This window comes from Zosterops lateralis (assembly GCF_965231275.1).
Source record: "Zosterops lateralis genome assembly, chromosome: 1".
Taxonomy (NCBI): domain Eukaryota; kingdom Metazoa; phylum Chordata; class Aves; order Passeriformes; family Zosteropidae; genus Zosterops; species Zosterops lateralis.
Genome location: NC_139762.1, coordinates 34,498,812 through 34,514,905, shown reverse-complemented (window position 1 = coordinate 34,514,905; position 16,094 = coordinate 34,498,812). Strand labels below are relative to the sequence as shown.

The following is a 16,094-nucleotide window of genomic DNA, read 5'->3' as shown; positions in this document are numbered from 1 at the left end:
AAAAGGGGTCGGGGGTGTTGGCTGGGGAGGCTTCGCTGCGGGCAGGAGCTCCGCGGGTGGATCCGCGGTGAAGCTGAAAGGGAGGGGGAGCAGAGGGGGCGGGAAGAAAGGAGCCGTTCCGGCGCCATTTCTGTGGCGCGCAGGGCGGCAGCACTCACCCTTTGTCGCGGTGCGTGCAGGGCCGCCGGAGAGAGAAAAAGGGAGGGAGGGAGGGGATGAAGGAGGGGAGGAGAACAGAGCGGCGGAGCGGGCGGCACGCCCGATGCCGACGATGCGGGGCAGAGCGGAGCGGGCTGCGGCGAAGTTCGCCTCCCTCCGCCGGGGCCCCGCGATGTGTCGCGCTTGTGCCAAAATCTGTGTAGTTCTCACTTCCTCCTGCCCGGGCGGAGGGGGAAGGGGGCCCGGGCGAAGGTACGGGGGGCGATGCGGGGCCGCCCCCGACTAATATTAACGCCGAGGCTTGAGCCTTCGGGCTTTTGTCAATTTCCGGAAAAAAAAAAAAAAATAAAGTGACACGGTGCCAGCAACGTTTGAGGCCGCTTCGGCTGCACTCGGGCACATCTCGCGAGCCTGTCGTTTGTCGGAAACTGCCGAGCTGGCTGAAGTAGTCGATGACTTGCTGCGTCTTTCTGTCCGGAAATTGCCGAGCTGGCGCCGAGCGCCATCTTCGCATGCTGCGGCAGATTCCGGAAATTACCGAAGCGAGCCGAATGGGCTTTCATTCCTGGTTCGGCTTTTTCCGGCGGCTGTCGAAGCGGATAAGCTCGACGACGACAGCTCCTTCGGCTCATTTCGGAGACGGCCATTACTAACGGAGTCGATGACTTTTCATTACACGATAAAAACACGTAGGGGCGTTATTCAGAACTGCAGCCCCTTTGGAGATATTTAAGCTCCAGATCCTGGCTCTTTTTTTAATTTTTTTTTTTTTTTTAATTTATTAAATCTTGGAAGAGAACCCGGGCTGGAGTAGGAGGGCGCTAACACTACTCGGAGCTGAATTTCAAATTACGTAACAGCTCAGGCAGCCATTACCGACCGGTTGTACGGTACTCTCGAGCAGGAATACGTAAACCATGAAGAACATGGTACGTGGAATGGGAGGATTTATAGTTTGCTTTTAAGGAGGGAGACGCGTTTGCTTGTGCAGACGGAGTGAGTTTTCGGGGTTGGGAATTACAAGCAAGCTTGAGTCGTCCGCGCAAGTCCGGGCGGTGCCGCTGGGCCGCAGCGCGGGGCGGATGCCGAATGTCTTTGCGCAGAGGAAGGTTCTGGAAGCGGCGGTTGCGGATCGCGCGCAGCCGGGCAAGGCGGCGGAAGCTGCGGTAACCGCGCATGGCGGACAGCGTGCTCTTGAGCCTGTGGCCGTGGCCATTAGCTGCGCTGCTGCTGATGTGTCGTCGTGGGAGGGGGAGTCGGAACCCCGCAGGCCGGGGGCCGTCCGGGCCCCGCGCGGCGCGGGGCGGCTCTGCGGGTAATGGCGGAGGCGAGGGGGAGGGGTAAAATGGCGGCCTGGCCGAGACTCGTGGCTGCGAGAGGCGGGGGGGGCTCGCTCCCGCAGAGAGGGGCCAGCTGTAGCCCTTCTGTATCCACGGGGGCGAGGAGGAGCGTCGGAGAGGACGTAGTACCTTGTGTGTAGGTGCACGCCAGAAGCAATTCGCGGCGCTTTCCCTGGAGGCGGCGGCTGCTCCCGGGCGCCATTTTCCCCGCCCGGCTCGGGGCTCGGTGTTCCCGCTGTCGCCACATGGCGGAGCCGGCGCGGCTGCCGAGGGACTGCAGAGTCCTGGGGTTCAGGGATCCCCCGCGCTTGTCTCCGTTAGACGTTTTCGTTACCCGAATTATTCATGCCGCAGTCAGCGTGGATTGTGTGTATATATAAAACACCTTTCCTTGCTCTGGTGATTAATTTTTCAGTAAAGGCTATGCGTTTTTCAGTCCTTTTAAGTTGCTTTAAGCCGGTGAAGGAAAGCTTAAAATACACACGGATGAAGATCCTACAGCGGTTGTAAAATTACCTTTGGAGCTTGGTTCTTGCCACACGGTGTACTGTGGATATCTTAAAAGAGGTATTACCTCCAGCTTTCATACTGTGGCCTTTCATAGGTATGAGGCCTATGAGAGTATTTTCCTCAGGATTCTAAGAGGTACTGGCATGATGATAATTATTGTTGTTCATTTTATACCTTCAGCACAAACTTCAGATGGACAGAACTCTCTGGACTCTGGTGGGAGGTTAATGTTAGGCTCACCAGAGCTGCTTGAAACTGGCTCATTTAAGACAAACAGCTTCTCCGCATCTAGAGATTGTCTGCGTGCTAGTGGAGCAGCGTGTGTGTGCTGTTTTCGCACAGTGGTTTTCATTAAAGAACTGGTAATGAATTTCGTTGCTGCTGAGTTCTGACGTGTGGTGCCTAGATGTTATTCTGGGAAGGGCATGACCCTAAATACACGTGTAAAATGCATTACTATTCTGTTCAACGTCTGTTAGTTATGTGTTGTATATTTTCATCACTGTTAAAATTGATAGATTCTATTCTTCCCTTGCATTCCATCTACAGGTTTATAGCTGTTTTCAGGGGTAAATGTTTCAGGGAAAAGTCCTACCTCGTTACTAAATTTTCTTGATTCTTGTGTTTTTATAATAATGTCTGTTGTTACATGCATGGCAATTGATTATACAGGGAAAAGTGTCTTTTGTAGACCTATGAATCTGTAAGCAAGTGGTCCCTAATTCTGAAGCAGCAGAACTGAAGGAATTTTTTTTTCAGTATTGTTGCTTCTATTTTTTTCTTTGCCATCCTACTCAAAATTAAATAACAGTATGAGATATGATGAATATATGATATTTTAAATATTGGTTTGGTATGCAGAGTTCTTTCATTTGTTCCTTTTATGTGATAAGGTAGAAGGAAATTACTTAAAACATGTGCTGCTTTTAAACTTGTCTCGTTTTGCTTGTCTATGCAAGGAGGAGAGCAGTAGCTTTCTTTGTGTTCCTAGAAGAAAAAAAAACCTGGATCCAACAGCAGATTCCAAGTCTTTTCAAGAGAAATCTGTACTGATCAGTCTCAAAGACAGTATATATTTGGAGGAGCGAGGGGAGAAAGTTAACTTCCTTGTCAGACTGCAGTATGTCAAATCTGGTCATACAGAGGTGTATTTGAAAAAAAAACCCCTAGTTTGTTACTGCCTACAGTAATTGTGTTATGTTACGTGCATCTTGATCCAGGCCTGCCTTGGACATCCTCAGAAAACATGTTGGTCTACATGCAGATCGGCTTAATGCTTGTAAAAGCATGGGTGCACTGAAGTATTTTGTTTTCTTAGTCTCATTGTTTTTCTAGTTTCCTTTCAAAATTTATCCTAATGCTCATTGCACAGTTAATCATGTTGTGTTTGTCAATTATACCTGCTGCTGCAGTGTTTGAGTTACATGGAAAACAACCAGCACACTAAAGAATACACACAACCAATCAGCCAAGCAGGTTTTCTTGATTTTTGAAGTGTTACAGTATAAAGCTGAAGTGATTTGATTTGACTTCTCTTGTCCCTAGCAGAACGGTTCTCTTCAAAACAAGATTCCAAAATAATAAATTTGTGGAAGAGGACTACTTTTTTTTGCATTTTTTTTAGTTGTTTGGCAAGAAATTTTCACATGTGTGAACTAGTAATACTTTTGTATGTTAAAGCTATCAATTAAAAGGCCTGCTTTGTGTAAAAAGTTACTATAAAAGTGTTTTGAACTGGTAGAAGTTGGAAGGTTGTGTTTCTGCTTTAGTTTACCACTAAATATAAAAAAATAAATGCATTACCTTATTATTGGTCCTGGTTTTTGTTGAGTTTGTTACTTTTTTTTATAACTTGCTTGTCATTGCACAAGAGATCTCTGCTGATGGAGTGCAGTGATAATTTCTCTGCAAAGAGGTGTTCGAAAGTCTTACTGGAAGCATGATATTAGTGGATATGAATATGTATTATTCACATTTCTACTTTAAAGGGAATTATTTTAATAGTGCTCCTATTGTGGGTGTATAAGTTTTGTTGCTAATTCCAGTGGTGTGGGATCCTGGATTAATTTTACAGATGCTTGACTTTTATTTGTTTAAGTAATTACGGAGAAAATATGAGTTGTTAACCTGTTATAGAACACATTTAGATGTATTTAATTTATTTTTGCTTGTAATGTTTTGGATGAATAATATGGTGGTATTCATGTAAAACAATTTAATCCAGAGTAGTTTTTAGAAATGAATGTTACCTGCAGTAGAATCAGACAGTATAAATTAATTTGTATTTTCTGTAATAAAAACATCCCAAAGTTGTCGTTTTTGTTTTCTTTATAAAGCATCTCATATGGGTCTTGGAGAGGAATATTGTCTCAGTCTTCAAGTGTGGTCCCTTGCTCTTGATGTCTCGAGAGAGAGACAGGAATAATGACTGAAGAAATTTGTATTGTAGAAGAGGACCTGCAGAATTGCATAAATTGCTTAATTTCTTTTATATGGGTAGAACCTTTAGAAGAGACAGGTCTCATTTTGAAAATAAGTCTTACTGAATGTCTTTGACCCTTAGGAAAGTCTTGGTTAGTGTTTGATTTTTGTCAGTGCAGACGAGGTATTTTAAATTATATTAATGTAATTTTTTTTTCTGTGGCAGAGGGAAAAGGAGCAGTTCCGCAAACTGTTTATTGGCGGCTTGAGCTTTGAAACCACAGAAGAAAGCTTGAGGAGTTACTATGAGCAATGGGGAAAACTTACAGACTGTGTGGTAAGTTTAGCACACTAATACGTGGCAATGACACTGAATATGTAAGAATTTTAAATGTGAAGTTTGTTTTCTGGATAGCTTAGAAAAGATGGGATATTAGATTTTAGTGGTACAGTTGTTTGGCTTATACACAGTTCAGTCCATTGTAGCGGTACATCCATTTTTCTCTTGCAGACTTGATAGAGTTAGGGAGCATTCGCAATCTGTTTTCTGTAAAATTCTCCCAGATTATCTCTAACCACTGATTTCAGTAGTTGAAGTGGATTAGGAAGTGCTCACACAGAGCACCATTACATCTGTGTAGTTGGTCACATTTGGCAAAAAGCTGGTGTTGTGGTAAGCAGTAAGCAGCCTCAATAGAACTGGAAAAGGATATCTTTCTCTGTGATGTTTTCATAGAATCATTAAGATTGGAGAAAACCGTTTAGGTCACTGACTGTTAACCCAGCACAGACAAGTTCATGACTAAACTGTATCCATGAGCGCCACGTTTCTGTGTGTCTTTTAAATACCGACAGGGATGGTGGCTCTGGCAGAAATTCTCTGCTGAATTGTCTTGGGAGTAGTAAATCATAGCACAGGTTTAAAGTCTCTAGTCTTCATGAAGCTTGAAAGAAATGATGTGTATGTTTTTTCTTTTGCAAAAATGAACAGTAAATATAAATGCACCTCACTGATCTAGCAGAACTTCTAGGTTAACTTGAGTCTTGGAGGACAGCAGTGGTTTGAATTTCTTTGATCTCAAGCACTGTCACTCGTGTATTAAATCAACAGAGTCTGCTACTTTAGTATAATTGTGTTTTGAAATGAAATCAAGGAAAATGTAGATTAAACTTACACACTTGCTCTAAGTAGTGTTAGCAAAAAGCTTAATATGAGACAGGTATAAATGGTTTAAATGTTTTTATTGGTTTTAGGTGATGAGGGATCCTGCAAGCAAAAGATCAAGGGGGTTTGGTTTTGTAACATTCTCTTCCATGGCTGAAGTTGATGCAGCTATGGCTGCAAGACCTCACACAATTGATGGAAGGGTGGTTGAGCCGAAGAGGGCTGTGGCTAGAGAGGTAAGTGTGGCTTTGAAAGCAGATGCTTCTCATGCTTTGAAAAATACCTGTTTTGGTCAGTTAGGCTTTATTCTCGTTTGAAATTGCCTGGGTTTAAATGACCTGGTTAAAAGCCCATAGTTGGGGCTCTATTTCCCACACTTTGGTCACTTACATAGATGTCTCTTATTACAGTGAGTTATGTTATTCTGGTTGTGGAATCATGTCTGCAAGGGAGACATCTAGGATCTGAAAACTGTTGTAGCAAACGTGTTATGTTGAATATCTGTAATTACGCAAATTCCAAAGTAACTCTTCTCTGGAGTGGTTCCTCTTACAAGTCTTGAATTAATAAACTCCTGTCAATCTTTCTAACTATTCCAAGATCTTTTTAGAATATTTCATATTTTTTTCTTAGAGTATTTCATGAAAACAGAGAATGTAGTAGGGTAACTTTTCCAGTGGTGATGTACAGAATCATCTGTGGGCTTAGCCTGGTTTTAGCCTCAGGCATACTTTTGATTTCCACTTCAGGGTACAAATGAGGGGTATTTGTACAGGAGCAAGGTGAGCCTGTAAGTCAGGTTACTGTGGCACAGAACTACTTGAGGAATAAGGCTCGATTTTAAGGCAGGTTTTATTCACCACACAGGAGCTTTTGGGAGGGTTTACCAGATTGAGATTGGACAGAGGTGTTTAATACATTTGGACTGAAGAACTTGATTTGAATGAGCTGTCCCAAAGGTATAGGGAAATGGAAATCATAATCACTGGTAACCCTGTTAGCTATCCCAAATTTCTTTCCGTTCTCTGCAGAATGCAGGGTTGGTTAGCATTTGGAAAAAGGTAGTTACAGCAGTATGTGTGTATGCTGTTTAATGGGGTTAAAATGCATAGCTGTGAATTTGCTGAGGTTGAAGGACCTTGATACAAGTGGAATGTGGGTTCATTGCTGTTGGAGAATTGGGCAGAAGCTGATGCATCTTTGTTTAAACAGTTACAAAAATCATGTTTTAACTTAAATTGTTAAATACTTGCAATTCTTTCAAACCATTGATCTGTATAATTTTTTCAGTGCTTTTAAGGCTTTGACATAAAGGGGGAGGAAAAACCTCCCAAGTAACCATGTTACTTTTCTCTCAGAAGGCTCCCTAAATGAGCTTGCAAGGTCATGCCTCGTAAAAGGGCTGTACCTTAGTGCTTGAGAAAATCCCACTTTATCTGAATTCTATTCCTGAAATGCTGGTAAAATAGTGCTTTGTGAAATTGCTTTCCTTTGTGCTAACTAAAAAGTTCTTTTAACAGGAATCTGGAAAACCTGGTGCTCATGTTACTGTGAAAAAACTATTTGTTGGTGGTATTAAAGAGGACACTGAAGAGCACCACCTTCGTGACTACTTTGAGGAATATGGAAAAATCGACACTATTGAAATCATTACTGACAGACAGTCTGGTAAAAAGAGAGGGTTTGGATTTGTTACATTTGATGACCATGATCCTGTGGATAAAATTGTATGTAAGTAATTTCTCTCTTTTTTTGGATAGTATTGATTCTAGCAGCCTTGGTGGTTGTGTAGATCTAAACTTACAGATAACGGGATTAGTTACATGCCTGTATATTTGCTACATCTTAAGTTGCTGAATTGTGTGGAAATATGTATTTCAAATAAGTACTGTCATCCTTGTTCAAAAATCATATGGTATTTTGTGTTCTTCTATATGATTCAGAATTTGTTTGGGTTGAAAGTCTGATATTCTGACTTCTTGTCAGTTAAATGCTGATAGCTTCTTATTTGATATGGTTACAGTGCAGAAGTATCACACCATCAATGGCCATAATGCAGAAGTAAGGAAAGCTCTCTCTAGACAGGAAATGCAGGAGGTTCAAAATTCTAGGAGTGGGAGAGGAGGTAGGTACAAATAATGGTTAATAGTTCGTGGTTGATGTTTGTGTTCACTTCCCACAATCTCACTACTTACAAATGTTAAACTGATACAGGGAACTTCGGTTTTGGTGATGCTCGTGGAGGTGGTGGCAACTTTGGTCCAGGACCTGGCAGCAATTTCAGAGGGGGAGCTGGTAAGAGAGGCGTGTTTGTAGCATTTATGTTTTTACCTTATTAATACTGCCTTTCTGGTTCTGGATGACTTTGTATGCTGTGACACTGTTTAACTTAAAAGCAGCTGTAGCAGTTGGGAGAAATTTTGGGAAAAGTAATTTGCAAGTGAAGTTGTGTTTTGTTTTTTTTGTTTTGTTTTGGTTGTGGTTTTTTGGTTGGTTGTTTTTTAACTTTTATTGAAAGCCAGAAGTAACTTAATTATTTGCTAAGAAGGTCAGAGATTTCTCTGATTCTACATAATGCTTGCCTGACCTTTTAAAGAAGCAAGAAGAGGAAAAACGTAGAGCAATGACTGGATGTTTCACTTCTATTTTTCTGAAGTTAATTGTATGTGTTCTTAATTGATAATTTAATAGGTTTAGTTCTTAAGGTCATAAGAGTTTGAGAATTGACTAGCTTGCTACAGGTAAATTGAAATCCTTTGGGATTTTTTCTCCCAATAGATGGATATGGAAGCGGCCGTGGATTTGGCGATGGATATAATGGATATGGCGGAGGACCTGGAGGTTAGTTTGCTGTTGTGGTAGTGATATGTTTTTCCCTTGTGAAGAAACACTTCCATATTTATATCCCAGTGTATAAAATTTATCTGAATTAGCTGAGCTTTAAGAAGGTGTACGTGGTTGTTGGCTTATGTCAAATTTCAGTATGACAAATTGTATGGTGTTTTTCTTGGATAGTTCTTTTCTTTAGGATAGGAGTGGGTCTTAAATTTCCGGGAAAATGAAGATCTTAGTTAAACCTTCAGTTGATGTCTTTAGGCAGTCTGATTGGTGGGGTTTGGTCATAGTTCAGTTAGGGTGGGAATTGGTATGTGCTTTAAAAAACACTGTTCATAAAAAATTTCTTTACAGAACTACCTTTTTTTTTTTCTCTTTGTTTTTCTAAACAGAAAAATACCCTTTGTGTGTAATTTGAGTGCATTCTATATTGAAAAGTTCATTTAAAGGGATTATGTTCTCACAGGTGGCAACTTTGGTGGCAGTCCTGGTTACGGAGGGGGAAGAGGAGGCTATGGTGGAGGAGGCCCTGGATATGGCAACCAGGGTGGAGGCTATGGAGGTGGTTATGACAACTATGGAGGAGGTAACATTTAGACTTAAAACTGTCAAGCATTACAGTTACAAATTACTGCAAGTCGTTTGAGGCTGGGGGGAGGGATGTTTGTATATGTTTTGTAAGGAAGCTGTTGTTTTTCAAGTAGTATGAAATAGAATAAAAACATAGTTTGGTGCATGCACTGCTGGAATACATGTGTGATTTTGTACATTATTTAGAATTTTTATAATGAGGTATCTTTGAGTATTGTATCCGTTTTAGCTCATCCAGGTATTTCTCCATCTTTGTGTTGGTAATACAGGCAATTATGGAAGCGGAAACTATAATGATTTTGGCAATTACAACCAACAACCTTCAAATTACGGTCCGATGAAGAGTGGAAATTTTGGTGGCAGCAGGAACATGGGGGGACCATATGGTGGAGGTATTGTATATGTCCTGTATATTTCCTTGTAGCTGGAGTGGGTGGACTTCTAGGACTTTGGGGGAAATAGAAGATACGACATGGCATAACTGTTTTGAACTAAAAAAAACGGTAGGCTGAGATTAGATATTAGGAAAAAAAATCTACTGTGGGGATGGTGAGGCACTGGAATTGGTTGCTGAGAGGTGGTGTGAGTGCCCTATTGCTGGTAGTGTTCAGGGCAGGGTTAGATGGGGCTTTGAGCATCTTGGTCTAGTGACAGATAACCCTCCCATGGCAGAGGGGTTGGAACAAGATGACCTTGAAAGGTCCCTTCCAACCCGGGTGATTCTGTATGATTCTCCAAGATAGGTATGTAGAAATGGGATAACTTCTGCAATGAGTGGACTGTAGTGCCTCTGTTCTTTCTGCAAGTTGGCTTCAGTGTCTCATCTTGAGATTGTAAAGCTTGTCTCAGGGAAAATTATTTTTAATATTTTGAAGCAGATAAAATGTACTAACTTCTTCCACAGTGTTCTGCAATTTTGAGTTTAAAGACTATTTCGTGTTCTTTGCTGTCAGCTCACACTCTTAGTGGAGAGTCTAGTTACTTAATTTCCAGCATATTTGTTGTGATTTCTTTTTATCTTCCTCTTGTGCCTTTTTTTTCTGATGCTTCCCGCTTTTTGTTGTCTAAATGTTGCCTAATACGGAATATCAGGCTTGTGAAATGGCAACTGAAACATGAAGCCCTTTCTTCTAAAGTTCAGTCTGCAAGCAAATTCAGCCCTCACAGGCTCAAGACAGCAGAGTGCATCAAATTACGTGTGACACTGTTGAATCTTCTAAGATGTCAGTGTGTAGTTGCTTCCTGTGGCAGTCTTTGGAGGTTCTTTAGAGGAAGACAGGGAGATGTTAGAAGTCTTTGTTATAGACGCTGTCACTGGAAGTAAAGCAGATGTTGTTACTCTTCATTAGCCAAGCTTCAATTGATTGTTTCAGTCAAAAACTTCCCCTAGAATACAAAATAAACTGATGGGACCATTCTGTTTCTTGTTCTGCAACTGCAGGAAACTATGGTCCAGGGGGCAGTGGAGGAAGTGGTGGATATGGAGGGAGGAGCCGTTACTGAGTTTATTCAAGCATGCCATGGGTAAGTATGTTTTTATGTGTTAAAATTGCAGTGATTCTTGAGAGTAGCTGCAGGAGTTAAAAGCTTTTTAGGATATTATCTTTCCTCTAAAGAATGGTTAGATGAATAATTTCATAACCTATTTTTTTTACTCTTTACTTCTGTTGAAACAGGCTTCACTGTATAAATAGGAGAGGATGAGAGCCCAGAGGTAACAGAACAGCTTCAGGTTATCGAAATAACAATGTTAAGGAAACACTTATCTCAGTCATGCATAAATATGCAGTGATATGGCAGAAGACACCAGAGCAGATGCAGAGAGCCATTTTGTGAATGGATTTGGATTATTTAATAACATTACCTTACTGTGGAGGAAGGATTGTAAAAATGCCTTTGAGACAGTTTCTTAGCTTTTTAATTGTTGTTTCTTTCTAGTGGTCTTTGTAAGTGTAGAAGCATTCCTTTGATAATGTTAAATTTGTAAGTTTCAGGTGACATGTGAAACCTTTTTTAAGATTTTTCTCAAAGTTTTGAAAAGCTTTTAGCCAGGATCATGGTGTAATAAGACATAACGTTTTCCTTTTAAAAATTTAAGTGCGTGTGTAGAGTTAAGAAGCTGTTGTACATTTATGATTTTAATAAAATAATTCTAAAGGAAATATTGTGTAATTTTAGATTTTTTTTTTAATACTGTAAAATAAGGCAAGGAGTGGGTAGTATAAGGTCCCACATTAATACAAAGCTATTGTTGTACATGTAAATTTTAATGCTGGTGAGAAAAAGTATGTTGTTTGTAAATTACCAGGTTTAAAATATCTAGGTAACTTAAGGGGTATCTCTGCAAGGAGAAACACCTTTTTAGATTTTTTAGATGCTGCTTCTTCAATGGCAAGGAAAGGAAAAACCCCCAGCAAGGTACTCTTCCAGGGACGCAGGTCTAGTACAAGAGAACTCTTGAAAACATCTCTAAAAGTTCAGCCAGTCTTAAAAAGCTGTGCTGTATCTCTGCAAAGCTTTAACTACGGTAGATTGTTTATAAGGATGGCAACGAAGGCTGAGGGTGTAGAGCAAAATAGTTCTAAGCTTCAGTTAAACTTCTTTAGGTAAGATCTTATTTACTTTTCCTTTCTTAATGTTTCAAAACCAAGAAACTAATGATGTATGACAATACTCTTGCAGTATAGTGATTATTGTTATGTAGTTTAACATAGCAATGAATTCAGTTAACAATTACAAATTGAAAAGAAACTTGTGAATCCTGTTTTCTTGTATTATTAAATTTTTTTACAAAAAAATTTTGTTAATTTCAGCTACTTAACATATTTTTTTCCTACTGGAATCTAGCTATGATATGAACCCTGGACAAGCATAGACTGCTGCCACTGTACACTGCTACAGTTGAACAAATGAGACCTGCAAGTGTCCATTAGTAAAGCTTTGCAAGGGTTCCATCCCTGGTGTTGGTAGTTAAAATGGTAGGTCACAAGTTAATTAAATCATACAACTTTATTTTTGCATCCTGCAACATTTTCTTTTTTCTTGGGAGTCTATGCATTATGGTGGTTGCAAGGTACTGCAATGAAGGTAGTTCTGTGCTGTTGAAAATGAACTATGTTGTTACATGTCTTGTCTGCTGTAATCTATTCTATATAACACATTTCATCCTGAAGGTTCCCAAGTAACTGTAGCCTGTTTACGTGTAAGGAAAAAATTGCACCACAGAATACATCTGCCTCTGTGAAGGAATGTGTCGTCCATTCTTTTAACAACTGCATAAGCAGTTCTTTAGGAGGGAAAGTGAAACCTTCAATGAAACTGCAGGTGGTATTTCATAAGTGTACAATGTATTTATGTAAATTGAAATTTGGCTAGAATGTTGAGGTTTCCACCATTTTTTATAGTTCTTGCAGCTAACAAACCTTAGTGCCAAATTTAGTCAGCCTTACTCTCACTGCATTGAATGTTTGCACCTCAAATTAATGGAAATTTATCAAGTAATGAATTAGTTATTCAGAGTAAGGGTGGCATATTCTACTAGATTTGGTTTTAAAATAAAAATCAACAAAATCTATCAAAAAAAAAGGCAACCAAAAATGCCTAATTTCAAAGATGATAGCCTCTAAAAGGCTACCCATTGAAGAACGTGGACTCAGCTAACAAAAGTCCTGTTCCTTTTGTGTTAGACACACCAGTGAACTGCTTATACTTTTTTTTAAAAATGGCTGAAGTTCCCCTATTGGTAATTTGGTTTAGACATATGTGATAAACATCTTCAGATACACTTTTTTTTTCTTTGGCAGGAAGGTGCCATGCTGCAGGTAACTAATGAAGAAGTGGTCAACCACAGAAACGCTTCAAGAAATAAGAAATTCTGTATCATCAGAAAATAGTTGTTTTTGCTGCCTTCATTAAAAAAATCTAGAGGTTAAATGAATACTGATAAAACATCACAATTAGTACAGCTCCCTGTAATGATGGGTTTTTTAAATTACAGTAAAAATGTCTTGTAAACATTTCGAATAAAATTCAGATTCGTTAGGAGAAACAAATCACTAATGTTAAAATAGCAAACATTCTGTGAGTAGAAAGTTTAACTACATATATTTATAACTTTCATAGCTTTAAAATAAAGTATTTTTATACCAAAGTAGTTCTAGTGTAATGCTTAATACAAACTTAGTGCGTATCTAACATTAAATAATGTTTATGTTTAGACCCTTTCATGATTTGAAACATTCCATTTTGAGGTGAATTTAAAACAGAATCAGTTTGACAAGTGTGTTCATGGAACTTGGTTCTCTGACTATGGGCATCTGTTCTCTTCTGGGAGAAACAGTGCTGCAAATTTAAATTGCCAATGTCTTTGCTGTTCGACACAAGTGCTTAAAAGTAGCTTTTTTTGGCTGTGTTTTATATTACCTCATACTTTCCTGTTAACAAAACTATGACCTAAGTCAGTTTGTCAGATTGTAATAGGACTATAGCTTTTTCCTTTTCACTTTTCAAAGAGCTTTTAGCATGAAGACAGACAGATTGACTGGAATGTAGAGTTCTGCTGTACAAAACTGTATTACCCATAGCTGCATCTGGGGGCGGAAGAAAAATGAACCAAAAAAAGCCAAACCAAACAAAACCACTGAAACACCAAGTGTGAGCTTGGGAAAGCTTCAGTTGGGAGTGTATTTTAAGGGAAGGTATCTTGAGGTTATACTGTTTCAACCACTTATCTTCATGCATGATTTATTCAAAACTTGAGATTTATATGCTTTGGCAGAATCTTTAACCTTTATAATACTGTTTAAGGATTCACATTCAGTTTTTTTCTGTTTAAGTTGAACTTTGAAATTACTTGTATAGGTAACCGGTGAGCTGCAGCGGAAGCAGAAAATGAAGACGCACAAATCTGCTTTACTTTCTTCTTTCCAACAGAATGACCAGATCATAAGGAATTTGCCTTCTTTCCTATAACTTAGATGTAGTTGATGGAAGTTTTTTCTTTACAGTTGCCAAGTCCATATTCATATACCATTTTAAAAACTAACAAAACCACTTCAAAGGGCAGTAATCATTTTTCTGTTTAAAATACTATTTCAGTAGTTTAGCAACAAGGTTTAAACTTTACTTTAATTGAGTATGTTTTCCATGATGAGAATGTTCTCATTTTGATCTTTTGGCAGTGGGGGAAGGGAGCGTACAGGGGGACAGCACTTCAAGAATGAAGTTACTGGATATTTAAAGTTTTGAAAACTTGGTGTATTTAGGTTCTCTGATGTCCTACTGATGAAATTCCATGGTTTTTATCTTGGTATGGTCTTAAAAGTTAAGGCATGTCACAGTCAACAATGTTCACCAATGAATGTGGTGAGAGAAGTCACAGTTACGAGTCACCCGATACTGGAAGTCAGCAACTTCAAATAAAAGCACTATTGTGTGGTCAGTTATGGGTCATCAGTTTGTAGACAATGGATTCTTACTTTATATTAAGTGCCATTTTGTCACTACAGACTTTGTCTTCCAAGTAAGTGTAACATTGCAGTGTTTCCAGGTCCTAACAGCTGAGGATCAGGTTGTCAGTACTAGGGCTAACTTTCTTCCAGCAAACAGTTCATGCAGCAAACTCGAGGGAAGAAAGAAAAACAACGTAACTAACTTGTTGATAACTGGTATGTGAGCCAAAGAACACACAAAAATAGATTATGACTTGTATTTATAAAGTGATGTTGAAAAGAGGTCAGTATTAGGGTTCTGGCCTCTCAGACTTTGTGTTATTAACAATGAAGGTTGAATTTGATTCACTTCTGTTGTGCTGCAGGTGTCGAGAAAATGCGAACAATTGCTGTTAATACTGTAAAATGAACAGGACTTTAACTTTGTTATGTTTAGAAAAGACTATTGTTTTAGTTTGATGGTGAATGTACATGATCTCTTGGTAATGAAATCATATCACTTCTGGAGGAAGAAAACCCAAGCCCTGGAAATGGATCTCAATTTTCAAACAGTTGTCAGCCGAGTTTGTTTTGGCAGTTTCACCTCACTGGTAGAGGATAAATTCCTGGGAACACACTGGGGCTGTACATTCCCTGTAGGTTTAGTGTTTCAGTTGTTTTTTGGAGCAAGTGTGTGATGCAAGTGAAACCCTGTAGTAGTGCTGTTACTTCTCTTTCCATGTAAGTGAGATGGCTGCTTCTCTTCAGCCATACCATTCATTGTGTCTAGGAATGCATAGGAGTGTTACATGAAAGGGTTTGCCTGGGTAATAATGATCCATTTTGCCAGAAGTACTGTCCCTTTTAACAGTCAAGGTTTTGCTTTGCAGCTACTGTTGGTTTGTGTTGAACAGAAATTTTGTCAGGAGCTACTACAGTTAATGGAGCAAGAAGTGGTTTGTTTATCAGCAGTAAAATTAACAGAGTATAAATACCTGTGTGACTTGCCAGACAGAGTGCTATGAACATAAAAGGTCAGCAGTGTTTGGGCACCTCGTAGTCACAAACTAACTTGTGTGACCTTCCTTGCTGCTTCACTGTACAAAAAGGGGTGACTGGGGGAAGTCCTAGAAAATTGCTGTTACCAGCACTCTATCCTCCCCTCCTTGTTCGGTCCATTTTGGGGCATTCCTGTATGAAAACGGGTGGCTGATGGACTTTATGGGGTTCTAGTAGCTGTCAGCAGGTGTCAAATTGCAGTACTTTGAGGTACACTAATAAGACTTCACCTGGTTACATCTGCCATCTCTTTGGTTTACTTAATAAAGAGTTTTGCACTACACCCTGGTGTTGAGTGTCCTGTTGCCTCATTTATAGGTCTCTGCCATCTCTGTCCTCAAGATTGTTAGAACTGTACTTCTGACTCCCAGAGGATGAATGAAAGTGTGTGTCTTTTGGGACAAAGATTGACAAGTTGATGCTCATGAAGTGCTTTGTCCTTTGTTTCCTCATTGAAGTCTGTTGTTCTGGTTCCCCTGTCTAAAACTAGATTGTAAGCTCTTGAGCAGGAACAGCCTTAGCTTGTAAAATTTGGCATTGTGAAAAGCCAAATTTCTTGAATAAAACCTGAAACATGAATTTAAA

At 39.8% G+C, this 16,094-nt stretch overlaps 2 protein-coding genes across 8 annotated transcripts in view; one reads left to right on the top strand and one right to left on the bottom strand.

The window, feature by feature from the left end:
- Positions 1-289, bottom strand: part of CBX3 (chromobox 3) — a 14,270-nt gene extending 13,981 nt beyond the window's left edge. The window contains exon 1 of the mRNA XM_083879893.1: positions 159-289. The gene's annotated coding sequence lies outside the window, so the exon portion shown is untranslated. The remainder of the gene's footprint in view (positions 1-158) is intronic.
- HNRNPA2B1 (heterogeneous nuclear ribonucleoprotein A2/B1) overlaps positions 1-16,094 on the top strand; it is a 16,560-nt gene extending 466 nt beyond the window's left edge. The window contains exons 2-12 of one of the 7 annotated variants that reach the window (XR_014591908.1): positions 4,657-4,767; positions 5,685-5,831; positions 7,116-7,326; positions 7,619-7,720; positions 7,810-7,899; positions 8,374-8,436; positions 8,897-9,016; positions 9,291-9,413; positions 10,463-10,545; positions 11,869-11,999; positions 15,828-16,094. Coding sequence is in view for 5 of the 7 variants with exons in the window: in XM_083879793.1 (XP_083735919.1) it covers positions 1,077-1,088; positions 4,657-4,767; positions 5,685-5,831; positions 7,116-7,326; positions 7,619-7,720; positions 7,810-7,899; positions 8,374-8,436; positions 8,897-9,016; positions 9,291-9,413; positions 10,463-10,524 (1,041 nt within the window). In the remaining 2 variants the exon portion in view is untranslated. Of the gene's footprint in view, positions 1-776; positions 1,089-4,656; positions 4,768-5,684; positions 5,832-7,115; positions 7,327-7,618; positions 7,721-7,809; positions 7,900-8,373; positions 8,437-8,896; positions 9,017-9,290; positions 9,414-10,462; positions 10,546-10,697; positions 11,184-11,868; positions 12,789-12,824; positions 13,136-15,827 lie in introns of those variants that run through there. The other 6 variants (XR_014591909.1, XM_083879793.1, XM_083879791.1 and 3 more) reach the window with 6 other exon arrangements.